General features: G+C 45.4%; 1 protein-coding gene across 1 annotated transcript in view; it reads right to left on the reverse strand.

Moving 5' to 3' along the window:
* Positions 1 to 13,978, reverse strand: part of FAIM2 (Fas apoptotic inhibitory molecule 2) — a 149,651-nt gene that overhangs the window by 70,495 nt on the left and 65,178 nt on the right. The window contains exon 2 of the mRNA XM_081316614.1: positions 11,121 to 11,253. Coding sequence (XP_081172740.1) covers positions 11,121 to 11,153 — 33 coding nt within the window. The 5' untranslated portion in view covers positions 11,154 to 11,253. The remainder of the gene's footprint in view (positions 1 to 11,120; positions 11,254 to 13,978) is intronic.

Genomic DNA, 13,978 nt, shown 5'->3' on the forward strand with positions numbered 1-13,978 from the left:
TTCTGAGCTAACAACCTCTCAGAATTAACGAATTCCTCTTTCTACGTTTTCTCCACAGCATTAGGTGAAGCTCCCTGCTTGAGGGCATAGGCTCATGGTTAGAATTTGACTGTCAGAATCCATTTATATCACATTTCATAAATGTATAGGTAGAACATTGTGCTTATTCTGGGGATTCTGCCATCTCTCCGAGGGGGGGGGAGAGGATGGTTACTTAGATTGAAATAGGTGATCTTCAAACAAAAGGGAAGGGGAGGGAGGAGGAGAGACGGATCTGGATCACATCTTCATTTACAACTGAAAAGGAAGAAGCAATAACAATAAAACCAAGGAGAGTTCCCTTTCCCACGGAAGGGCCTGAAACCTAAGTAAATGATAGGAGCCTGACCAAATGGATGAGGGGAGGGGGCTGAAATGGGAATGCTTTATATAGGATTGAAATGTAACTTTGTTAGATTCCGTCTTGTATTGCCACAATCGATTCCATCCTAGTAAACATTTTCCTTTTGGACTAAACTTGCATCCAAGAGTTCTTATTTCCTAAGATGTGGATTGAGGTGGGTCCTGACATTGGCCTTTCCACCCTATACAATTGCTGCTGGGGAAAAGCTACCATTAAGTGAAAACTGACACTTTCCAGCAGGATTCCATATCAGCTTTTCTCCTCCCATTAATTATGTATCCACTGTGCTCTCCTCAGCTAACATTTATCACATGATGATATGGTAGGGACAGTAGAAACTTCACAAGCTTCATCAGTGCTTTCCTTTTAGAAGGGCTTTAGTGTTTGTTTCTTAGTTGCTCCTAGGACTTCTTAATATAATTCATTAGCTTTGTACAGATTTCCCCATAGTTAACATTAACCATAGTTTATTCAATTAATCCAGTATTAAAGGTAAAGTTTCTCCCGCACATGCGTGCTAGTCATTTCTGACTCTAGGGGCCGGTGCTCATCTCCGTTTCAAAGCCGAAGAGCCAGCGCTTGTCCGAGGATGTCTCCGTGGTCATGTGGCTGGCATGACTAGATGCCAAAGGCGCACGGAGCGCTGTTACCTTCCCACCGTAGTGGTCCCTATTTTTCTACTTGCATTTTTACGTGCTTTCGAACTGCTAGGTTGGCAGAAGCTGGGACGAGTATCCAGTGTTACAGGGTGGCAAAACACACTGAATCATAATCTGACAGTCCAGAGAAAAATATGGCTGACTAATCTGTGGTTCAGCATGAACAACTGCAGGAATTTGTACTAGGTGCTTGATATTTCAGAAAGCACTAGTCAGGCATGACAAGAGCCCCTTCTATACTCGGGCACAAGACTTTTGTGAAGTGGCACTAGCATTCTTTTTTAAGAACGCCTTTAGCACACTTTTGAAAGAATACTGGACCTGTACTCAAAAACAAAAGGATGAATGGAAAAACCCAGCCAGAGCAACACAGCTCTAACTTGTGTGGCCTTAAAACTACAGGAATAGAACTACAGGTAGTCCTTGAATTATAGCCACAACTGGACTTGGAATGTCTGTTGTAAATAATTGTAGTCATAGATTCAGTTGGGCCCAATTTTACAATAATTTTATGGCGTTTGCTAAGGGAATTGTGCAGTTGTTCAGCAAATCCATCTTTTTGCTGGATGGGTGCTTTTTGCCAGAAATTAGCAAAAAAAAAAAAAGAGATCACAATTGCAATCATGTGGCTGAAGGATTCTGCAAAAGGCCGTAAACGTGAGCCAGTTGACAAGCACCCAAATGGCAATTGCATGACTACAGAGGTGAGGTGATGATTATAAATGCAAGGGCAGATTGTAATCAGTGGGACAATTTGCCTCCAGAAGTTGTGAATGCTCCAACACTGTAGGTTTTTAAGAAGAGGCTGGACAACCGTTTGTTTGAAATGGTATAGGGTTTCCTGCCTGAGCAGGGGGTTGGACTAGAAGACCTCCAGGGTCCCTTCCAATTCTGTTATTCTGTTCCGTAAGTTACTTTTTCCAAGGCTGTTGTAACTTTGAACCATTGTAAGCAAATAGTTGTACCTGAAACTTAAAATAACATGACAAGTGACATAAAAACAGATGTAGAGCACAAAATGGTTAGGGTGAAGTAGAAACGTTTCTGATAGCCAAGACTGTATTTTTAAGAGGTAAAGGACTGCAATGAGTGGAAGCAAGCAGGTGAGACTGTGAGTTTTGGGGAATCTATTCACGGAGAGTTTAACAAGGTAAATTAGTTCTTTTTGTGTGTTTCCTATGTCAAGAAAGTAGAATGGAATGAAAAAGTAATCTGATTTTTAGTATAATTTAATGGATTGTTTTAGTAGGAAGGAAGTGTCAGTCTCACTAGGTAGACCAGACCAGGAAATCAACTCCACAGGAAGGCTAAAATTATTGTTATTGCGATTGTTTACAACAATAGAATCTTGAAGATCTGGTTCTGCTGTACTTCCTCCTAATGGTTCAGTGAATTAGGGAAGCATCAGCCTGAACCACTTCCTAATATTGTCTCACTCTGGACTTAAAAAATACTCCAGCCCTATTTTATTTATGAGATTCGTAGGCTGTTCATCTTTTGCCTAGATAACAATTCTTGTGTATCTCTTTTGAGATCATTTTCCTTCATCTACAGGAATGTCAATTAAATCTGAATGGTTATTAAATCCAACTTTTGGCCATTTGTTTCAATTTACATCACTTGTTTATGTGAAGCCTCTAAGAAATTGGAGCATCTCATAAAATCATTAATGAGAAGCAAATAGATACTCCTCTCAAGCTTCTCTCGGAAAAATTAATGGCTCAGTCTAGCATCCTGGAAAAGAAAGTTCCACGGCATTAAAAGATTCAGCCCTAATGAATTCATTAATCAATGAGCATTTATTCAGTTTCCCAAAATCTGTTTATTAACCTCTTACTTTGCAACAATAAACCTAACTAGTGATTATCTTGCGTGATTGTATCCCACTCTAAGAGGTTTGACTGTATAATTAACTGACATCGTTGGACATTAAATGTCAGTGAAGTCTGAACTAAAAATGTATCTCTTTTATTCCAAGTTTGTTAAACTGAGGCTTTACTGCAATTATGATCAGACAGGATTTCAAAAAGGCATTTGGAGACTGCATGTACTCTTATGGCTTCAGGCTGTCCATCCTCAAGTTAGAAAATTGAGGAGTATATAGATTCCTGCATTTCACAATCTGTCCAACAGCTTGGTCAACTTCCACATGTAATTTTAGGTAGCCAAATTATTTAGCTGTGTTCTTAAGCAGAACTTTCGAGCTGAATGAGAACTGAAGCACCAAATCTCCCCCTTAGGCTTCTAACAGCACGTCTCATGTTGCTGGTATATGTATGATATACCATAACACTAAATAAATAATTAGTATCCGTGTCAGACCACAGTTTTTGGGCCAAAAAGACCAGATTTGAACATACAGCTCCTGATCTCTCAGCTCAACCTACCTCACTCTAGGCCCTGCCTTGATTTCCCAGAGGAAAGATGTATACAAATATTATTAGGATGAAGGGCATAGAAGAATCTACCCTGGTTATAAAAATGATTCAGTATGCTGTTGCCTTCCAACTTTTTATTAAGCATGGATTACTGTCCTCAACCTGAATATCCCAATGGTGCTTTTTCGAAAAGGCAACTGGCAACTTGTAAGTGAAGGAAAGAAGAAGAACTGAAGAAAACTTCTTGGATGAGAAGTGAAATATTTTCAAAGGAAAAAAAACCCAGGAAACTCCAATTGTCTTTTGGAAAAAGCACCTTTGTGACAATCATGACCTGGATGCCACCCCCCACCCCCTGGGAGGCGGAACCGACAAGATGGTTCTGCCCCAGGCACCTGATGGACCCTGAGAGGCTCCAGACGGAGCTTGGGACATTTCCTGCTTCCCTTGCCCACAACTCTGCTGAGGCCCTAGTAGAAGCCTGGGAGAGGGCGGCTGCTGGGGCCTTGGATCGAGTTGTGCCTTTGCGGCCTCTGACCCAGTGCAGATCCCAGGTGGCCCCCTGGTTCACGGAGGGTCTCTGAGAGATGAAGCGCCAAAAAAGACGCCTAGAGAGCTGTTGTAGGTCCAGCAGATCCGAATCTGACCGAACACAGTTAAGATCTTATCTGAAGTCTTACCTAGTGGCGATGGAAGCGGCAAAGCGTGTTTACTTTTCCACTCTCATTGCGTCCACAGATAACCGCCCAGCTGCCCTGTTTAGAGTGACCTGCTCACTGCTTAATCAGCGACCGAGGGATGACCCCTTGCACGTTAGGGCTGAGGAATTTGTACAGTATCTGCAGGACAAAATCGCTCAGATCTGGACTGGTTTGGACTCCGACTGGGTAGAATCCGGGGGAGTGGAGAGGACAGGTCTTGGTTATACCATTTGGGGTGAGTTTGACTCTGTGTCTTTGGATGATGTGGACAGGATTATGCATAGACTGAGCACTACAACTTGTCTATTGGACCCATGTCCCTCCTGGCTAGTTTCGACCGCCGGAGAGGTGACAGGGGGCTGGCTCCAGGCAGTTGTCAACACTTCATTGTTGGAGGGTGTCTTCCCCTCCGCCTTAAAAGAGGCGGTGGTGAGGCCCCTTCTCAAGAAGCCTGTCCTGGACCCGGCCTCCTTGAATAACTATCGTCCTGTCTCCAACCTTCGCTTTGTAGCGAAGGTTGTTGAGAGTGTTGTGGCGCGTCAGCTCCCGCAATTCCTGGATAAAGCGGACTATCTGGACCCGCACCAGTCTGGTTTCAGGCCTGGTTACAGCACAGAAATGGCATTGGTCGCACTGGTAGATGATCTCTGGAGGGCCCGGGGCAGGGGTTGTTCATCTGTCTTGGTCCTACTTGACCTCTCAGTGGCTTTTGATACCATCAACCATGGTATCCTGCTGCGACGGCTCGAGGGGTTAGGAGTGGGAGGCACTGTTCTATGGTGGTTCTCCTCCTACCTCTTGGGCCGCTCGCAGTTTGTATTGGCAGGGGGGCAGAGATCTACCCTGAGGCCCCTCACTTGTGGGGTGCCTCAGGGATCAGTTCTCTCCCCCCTCCTGTTTAACATCTATATGAAGCTGCTGGGTGAGATCATCCGTGGCTTTGGGGTGAGGTATCACCAATATGCGGATGATACCCAGTTGTTCATCTCCACCCCGAGCCAACCCAGTGATGCCCTTGACGTGATGTCCTGGTGCCTGGAGGTGGTGCGGGTCTGGATGGGAAGGAACAGGCTCAGGCTGAACCCCTCCAAGACCGAGTGGCTGTGGATACCGGCATCTCGTATTGTCCAACGTTCCATCTCGTTTGATGGGGGGGAGGTATTGCCCCCCTCAGAAAGGGCCCGCAACTTGGGTGTCCTCCTGGATTCACGGCTTAACTTGGAGGATCATCTAACTGATGTGACCAGGGGGGCCTTCGCACAGGTTCATCTGGTGCGCCAGTTGCGCCCTTTTTTGGACTGAGATCTCCTATGCATGGTCACCCTCGCCCTTGTCACTTCTCGCCTGGATTACTGCAATGCTCTCTACATGGGGCTGCCCTTGAAGTGCACCCGGAGGCTTCAGCTGGTGCAAAATGCAGCCGCGCGGGTGCTTATGGGAGATTCTCAGTACTCCCATGTTACACCACTCCTGCGCGAGCTACATTGGCTTCCGGTTGCCCTCCGGGTGCGATTCAAGGTGCTGGTAATTACCTTTAAAGCCCTACATGGCTTAGGCCCGGGGTACTTGCGAGACCACCTGCTGCCATTGTCAACTTCCCATCGCCCGGTTCGCTCCCACAGAGTCGGTCTCCTCAGGGTTCCATTGGCTAAGCAGGGGGAGAGCCTTCTCTGTGGGCGCGCCGACCCTCTGGAATGAGTTGCCTCCAGAGCTGCAGATGGCCCCTGACCTTCGGTCCTTCCGCCGTGACCTGAAGACATGGATGTTCCAACAATCGGGCCTGGACTGACTATAGTTTTAAATTTGGTTTTATTGGGTTAATTGTTATGTATTTATTATATTTTGTTTAATTCTTTTTTAAATTTTGTATTTTATGTTTTTTAACTTTTTATTGTTGTGAGCCGCCCTGAGTCCTTAAGGAGAAGGGCGGCATATAAATTTAATAAATTCAATTCAATTCAATGATTGAGAGTCTCCATAGACCTTCAATTTGAATTTAAAAATCATTCCTAGTTTTGCCTTTTGCCATTCCTTTTTTTAAAACAAAGAAACAAACTTGGCTCCAGGTGATATTCCTCATGTCCATTGTAAGTTTAACAGCACAGATCTGCAAGAGTGCAAAAGAGTGGCCATTAGCACACACACAAGGCAGTTCTCAATGGGGGGATTTCCTGTCTGTTTCTGACATGGCCCAGTTGAGATGGCAGCTTCTGTCTCTAAACTGTGACTTGTTTCATTATTTAGAGGGAACTAAAAGGGAGAAAGATATATCAGAGCCCATCGTTAAATAAAATGACAGCAAATTATATTATTCTATAAAATATATTTGGGAAAAGGGGAATATGATTTAGTTATTTCAATTGGACAACAGAATGTTTGGTGCAGGACCACAATACACAATTGGATCTCCTCAGCATACTGTTGATACTTGGTCCCAGGCTGACTAATGACCTCTCCCTGTGGTTTCATGCAGATGTTAGGAGAAATGGGGAGAACAGAAGAGCAGAGGTGATATCAAGGCGATTCCCACAAGTTTTAAGTTTTCAGTAAGCTGAGTAGTGCATGGAAGTCCTGAGGCAAGGATTCCTAAAACTGAAAAGGGAGAGTTGGTGGCGGTGACTCAGACATGACGGATGCTCAGAGGTTGACTCAAAGTTCGACTTTCAGAACTTTTCAGTACTCAGTGGAGGATATGCAGAAGTAACAGCCTCATAGCTGAGAACACAACTTAGTTATCTTCTAGTCCACCAGACTTAATTCCCCAAAATTAGTAACAGTAGTAATAGGATACTATATCTAAAATTTTTCAGTCTTCAGGAAAACTCCTAGTAAAAATGCTGGTTAAATTTCCTTAATTTGGTACGTCCTGAAGGCGTGATAAAAATACCTACCAGAATTCCCAGCCAATATTATTCATTTGATTTATATAGCTGTCCATCTCAAAATACAAACTATAAAGAACAAATACAAATAAAACCCATAGCAACCAGGTATAATCTAACTTGGGTCTTCAAACTTGGCCCTTTTATGACTTGTGGACTTCAGCTCCCAGAATTCCTAAGCCAGCATGCATGACTGAGGAATTCTGGGAGTTGAAATCCACAAGTCATAAAAGGGCCAAGTTTGAAAACCCCTGATCTAACTTACCATCTATACATGGTCAATGGTGGTGGATTTGGGAAATTATAGTCTGTACAGATCAAGAATAAAGGAAGCCACATTTCTCATATAGCATGCCATCCTCTTTTTGTTTTTTACTCAAAAGCAAAAACTGGCCCATTCTGTATTGCACCATAACACATGATAAGTGCAAATTTAGCCCTTTCTTTTCCAGAATTGAATTGCCAAACTCCCTGCTGCAGTCTCAGTTCTTAGTAAACATTATTCCGGTATATTTGTTGAACAGCAAAGTTGACCATTAAGCAAGTACTGGAGTGCATGACACCAGACACGTTACTAGAAGGCAAAAATCACAAAGCTGCATCTCACTTATTTTGGCCATGTCGTGTGGGGAAATTCACTGGAGAAGGCAATTATATTTGGAAGAGTTAGCAGTAAAAGGAAACCAGGCTGCCAAAGAACATGGTAGCTAAACATCATCAAAGCTGACAGCAGCCAGACCATAGATAACTCAAAGAAATAGTGCAAGATTGGAAGCTGAGGAGAGACCTGAGCCATAGAATTGCCAAGAGGTAGACAGGACTGAATGGATAACATCAGCATCAATCTTCCAGGACTTGAAGAAACCTTAAGTCACACCAGGGCTACCTTGTGGCTATATAGTAGAGAATTAAATTAGCAGTGATGGACTTACACTTGTCTGCCATTTTTCTAACTTTTCCAGTAAAAGGTAAAGGTAAAGGTTGCCCCGCACATGCGTGCTAGTCATTTCCAACTCTAGGGGCCGGTGCTCATCTCCATTTCAAAGCCGAAGAGCCAGCGCTTGTCCGAGGACGTCTCCGTGGTCATGTGGCCGGCATGACTACATGCCAAAGACGCACGGAACGCTGTTACCTTCCCACCGTAGTGGTCCCTATTTTTCTACTTGCATTTTTACATGCTTTCGAACTGCTAGGTTGGCAGAAGCTGGGACGAGTAACAGGCGCTCACTCTGCTATGCGGCACTCGGGATTCGACCCGCCAAACTGCCGGCCATCTGGTCGACAAGCTCAGCGTCCTAACCCACTGAGCCACCGCGTCCCTAGCTTTTCCAAGGGGTCCACAATCAGTTTCAACGGAGTCCCAGGACTCCCTTTTTTGCCCAGTTTGAAAAGCACTCTGAGGGATACGCACTTTGGGTAACCCCGCTCTTTCCCCTTTTACTCCATTTAAGAGATAAAAAGAAGGTGTAATGCTATGCAATTTTAGAAATACCTTAAACATTACAAGGTGGTTTGAAGGTGTCACACCCTGGGGACAGATGGACCTGATCTATTGCATCTGCCTTCCAGGTACAGAGCCATCGGTGGAACTCTGTGTGACGATGATGTGACAACATGAGAAGGCAAAAATGAACCATTCAGGAGGCAGCTCTTACCCATCTGGAGGGGGAAAGCATACAAAGAAGGAAAAGACAATGACCCCCTAAGTGAATATTTGTTCGTACTTTTCCCTGCATGAGTGAGTTATTCTCTTGATAATGACATGTGCCTGGAGGTGCCTTGCACTTTTTTTTTAATCCCATTTATATCCCGCCCTTCTCCGAAGACTCAGGGCGGCTTACAAGTTAAAGCACAAATCAATGTGCTTAGCAATAGCCTTCATTCTATGTATATGCCTGCTTATTAGGGCTTTTGCCCCCCCCCCAGCGGCATTATTACAAAGTCAGCTTAATTGCCCCCAACAATCTGGGTCCTCATTTTACCTACCTCGGAAGGATGGAAGGCTGAGTCAACCTTGAGCCTCATGGGACTCGAACCTGCACTAATTGCAGGCAGCTGGTGTTACTTAAGGAGGCATTAGCCCACTGCTCCACCAAGGCTCTTGGTGGTGAGGCTCTTGAGGGTGCTTTGTCCTGATTTTCCCTCCCTTGTTTCTCTCCCCCCACCCCACCTTTGCATGGTTGTCTTGCCAATACTCTAATCACTCCTTCCTTAACCCAGTTCTCTCCAGCTATGCTTCAATTCTCATTATTCCTCAGTCAGTATAACTACTGGTGGTATTGGCTGGCAATGCTGGGACTTCCATCTGAACACATCTGGAGAGTCCTGGATTCAGGAAGCTTGGCCTCAAGCAACAGCTTTTCCCTTATCCTAAGCCAAGTATGATCATTGGAAAGGGTAGTCTGGAATAACTTTCAGGTCTGATTTGGTTAAGCCAATGGCCGTGCACAATAGCAGAGACTTTGATTTTAATACCTGACAAACAAAAGCAGCCCACTGCTTTTGCAAATGGCTCATGGTGCAGTTTTGCTATTTCACCCAGTATACCATACGAGCAATAAATCGTCTTCTTTCCTTTGTAATTTCAGGCATGTCTCTTTTTCCACGATGAGCAGGACACTGCATTCAAGCAGGGTTTTCTTGCTTTGTGTCACCTGACCTGCTTTCCCTTCCAGGAACCCTCTCACTTGGAAAAGGGAAAAAGAAAGAGAAATGGAGTTTCTGTGTCTCTTCAGGGTCTGCTGTTTTATTGCCAGACTTTTAGTTGACTTTGTCTCTGCAGGAAAACCATCCTTAACATTTTTCAGGGGTAGGTAATCTTGGCTCTTTTATGACTTGTGGACTTCCACTCCCAGAATTCCTCAGGCAGCCATGTTGAGGGGAAAGGGAGAGGTTTCCAAGCTGAGCCATGCTGGCTCAGGAATTCTGGGAGTTGAAGTCCATGAGTCATAAAAGAGCCAAGGTTGCCTACCCCTGATTTAGATGATCAAAACATGTGGGATGGCACTACTATCGCCCCTCCCTCTCTGTGTGTTTGTGTTTGTGTGTGTGTTGAGAGGAGAAATGTTTATTTATTTATTTATTTTAATTCCATTTATATCCCGCCCTTCTCCGAAGACTCAGGGCGGCTTACAAGCTTAGCAGTAGCCTTCATTCTATGCATATGCCTGCTCCATTAGAAACATTCCCATTAGGGATACCTACAACTGTAGAGTGTTGCCACAGCAGGCAGTTTTAGCTACACAGATCCATAATCATTCATACAGGTATTTCCAAAATCTGTGTCATTATATGAACAGTTATCTTAGAGATAAATCTAGGCCAATCACTTCCAAAGGAGGGAGACATTGTAGCAAGACCTTCCATATCTTTCCTTTCTGACCCCTTCCTCAGCCAAGGCCTTTATGTTGGAAATGAGATATTAGCAGGAAATAAGACTGTGTTTGCATTCTTTTCCCCTTGATTATGTCTTCTAAATGGAAGGAAATGGCCATATGGAAAAGCAAAGAATTGAGATTTTTCTCTGTAATTTGAAATGGCACAGCCCAAGATAGAGATTTTTTTTAAATAAAGTAAACTTTAATCAAGACACGCCTGGAAGAGAGGATGGGCTTCAGGAAATCTTCAACCCAGAGCTAATCAGGTTTTAGATTGTATATGTGGCCAATAACACTGATACGTTCTGAATGAATTCAAAATATTCCTTTTTTGCTGATGGGCCTTGAGTATATACTTATTTGTCATAAAGTTGGCTATAAAAAATAAAGTTCAAAAACATGTTCAAACACTGGGTGTGCTGTTTAAAGGCAGTTACAATAAAGGCAGTCATTCAAAAAGTACATTTGGGAAATATGCCAGATGTTATTTGGGGGGGGGGAGGCTGCTGAGAGTTTTGGCACGGATCAAAAATTGGCAAGTGGTGATGGGAACCAATTACCTGGCTCAACTTTATGTTTTTGACCCAGAATAGTTTCTCGCTAAGAAGGCTGAATCCTCCCTTCCTAAAAGGAACCAGTTAGGGCAGACAATATTGTTAACTGTTGGATCGTGCAGCATCACATATCCCACGGTTTACCTTATAAATCAGGTGTGCTTACTGGATAGTTGTGCAACATCCAAGGAGGCTCCATTTCCTTTCCAACAACACCAGTGCTGTCAAACTGGCCTCCAGAATCCCATTGCCAGGAAGATGAGGCACACAGAGGAAAAAGAGTCAGACCGTGAGATGTCCTAGGGGAGAAAGTAGAAATCTTGAGTACATATGGCAGATGAGTAGCTAATGTCAAGGCTGAAAGCCACATCTCTGGGCTTTTCATGTCTGGATTGGCACACCCTAGCTAAAGTTCATTGCACTCCACTGTACTGCATCTGAGAAAAAAATAGAAAATACAGGTCAACAGAACAATGACTTCAAAGAATGAGAAGCCATTGAGAATATACCTGTTGTAGATATTACTGTTGCATAATTTTGCATACCATTGCCAATCAGTGAGGAATGTCAAGGGTACCTGGCTTATCCAGTTTTAGATTTCCTTTGGGAAGGAATTGGTTGGGAACTGAAGACACTTTCCATGATATCTAATTAATATGCATGCATTTATAGTAAGCGGCGATCTTGTTTAGCACAGGATTCTAATCCACTGGGCTTCGTTTGAGACTTACAGCAGAATGCTGATGCCTTAAATCAAGGCAGAGAGGGTTTGCCTTGATTTCCAGCACAGAGCCAGTATAAACAGACATCTCCTTCATTTCCTTCCCTTCCATGAAGAGGAAAGAATCATTTCCATCTGTTACATGTTTTTCTTGGGCCATCCTATTTCTTTTGCATCATTTTCTCAAATTATAAGGTCTGTCGGGTTTAAAAGTCACGACTGCCTCAGGTCACCTGCTTTAAGAGCTCTAATCGCAGGAATCTTACATCTCAATAATTGCAGGGTTTAAAGGGAATCTTATCTGTCTCACCTGACTCTCAAACAATACTATCACCCTAATCAACATAGCATCATCTGGGTGTGTGTGTGATGCTTTACAAAGAACTAGCTTGACAGGTCTCTAACTGCATGGATCCCCTCCAACCTCTAAATAGGTGAAAACAGATCTCCAGAAGACCAATTTCAAATGGCAGTGACTTTATAATACAGATAGTCCTCGGCTTACAACAGTTTATTTAGTGACCGTCCAAAGTTACAGTGGCACTGAAAAATGTGACTTATGACCATTTTTCCTAGTTACAACCTTTGCAGCATTCCCATGATCACGTGATCCAAATTCAGCTGCTTGGTAACTGGTTCATATTTATGACCATCGCTTTGTCCCAAGGTCAGGCCCGGGTACAGCACGGAGACGGCATTGGTCGCGCTGATGAATGATCTCTGGCGGGCTCGGGACAGGGGTTGTTCCTCTGTCCTAGTCCTATTAGATCTCTCAGCGGCTTTTGATACCATCGACCATGGTATCCTGCTGCGGCGTCTCAGGGGGTTGGGAGTGGGGGGCAGTTTTACAGTGGTTCTCCTCCTACCTCTTGGGCCGTTCGCAGTCGGTGTTGACAGGAGGGCAGAGGTCCGCCCCGAGGTCTCTCGTTTGTGGAGTTCCTCAGGGGTCGGTCCTCTCTCCCCTCCTGTTCAATATCTATATGAAGCTGCTGGGTGAGATCATTCGTGGTTTGGGGGTGGGGTATCATCAGTACGCTGATGATACCCAACTTTTTCTTTCCACCCCAAACCAACTCAGTGATGCCCTCGATGTGATGTCCCGTTGCCTGGAGGCGGTTCGGGTTTGGATGGGGAGGAACAGGCTCCGACTCAATCCTGCCAAGACTGAGTGGCTGTGCGTACAGGCATCTCGAGTGGATCATTCTATTCCACCTTTAATGATTGGGGGTGAGGTGTTACCCCCCGTCGATAGGGCTCGCAACTTGGGTGTCCTCCTGGATTTGCAGCTCAGTTTTGAAGATCATATAGGAGCTGTGACCAGGGGGGCTTTTGCCCAGGTTCGCCTGGTGCGCCAGTTGCGGCCCTATCTGGACCGAGATGCCTTGCGCACAGTCACTCATGCACTCGTTACCTCCCGGTTAGACTACTGTAATGCTCTCTACATGGGGCTGCCCTTGAGGACCACTCGGAGGCTTCAACTGGTGCAGAATGCGGCCGCACGAGTTGTGATGGGGGCTCCCCGATACTCCCACGTAACACCTCTGCTCCGCGAGCTGCATTGGCTTCCGGTTGCCCTCCGGGTGAGATTCAAGGTGCTGGTGATGACCTATAAAGCCCTAAATGGCTTGGGTCCAGGATATTTGAGGGAACACCTGCTGCCGGCATCAAGTTCCCTTCGTCCTGTGCGCTCCCACAGGGAGGGCCTTCTCAGGGTGCCATCAGCAAAGGATTGCCGGAGGGCGACACCCAGGGGGAGGGCCTTCTCTGTGGGCGCGCCTGCCCTCTGGAACCAGTAGAGCTCAGGACTGCCCCTGATTTTCGTTCGTTCCGCCGGGACCTGAAGACCTGGCTCTTTGAGCTTTCCGGCCAGGACTGAGAACACCTGCTGCCGGCAGGGAACACCTGCTGCCGGCAGGGAACACCTGCTGCCGGCAGGGAACACCTGCTGCCGGCATCAAATGCCCTTCGTCCAGTGCGCTCCCACAGGGAGGGTCTGCTCAGGGTCCCACCGGTATGAGATTGCCGGCGGGTGACACCCAGGGATAGGGCCTTCTCAGTGGGGGCGCCTGCCCTCTGGAACCAGCTGCCAGTGGAGCTGAGGACTGCCCCCGACCTCTGCTCATTCCGCCGGGGCCTGAAGACCTGGCTCTTCGAGCTCTCGGGCCCGGGCTGAGGAGTAATTTATTTTAATCGGGGTTTTAATTGCACAGGGTTAGTTTAATCTTTTTTAAATTGGTTTTAACTTTTGTATTGTTGGTTTTTAATTCCCTGTAAACCGCCCTGAGTCCTCAGGGAAAGGGCGG

This window comes from Vipera berus, assembly GCF_964194415.1.
Source record: "Vipera berus genome assembly, chromosome: 2".
Classification (NCBI taxonomy): Eukaryota; Metazoa; Chordata; class Lepidosauria; order Squamata; family Viperidae; genus Vipera; species Vipera berus.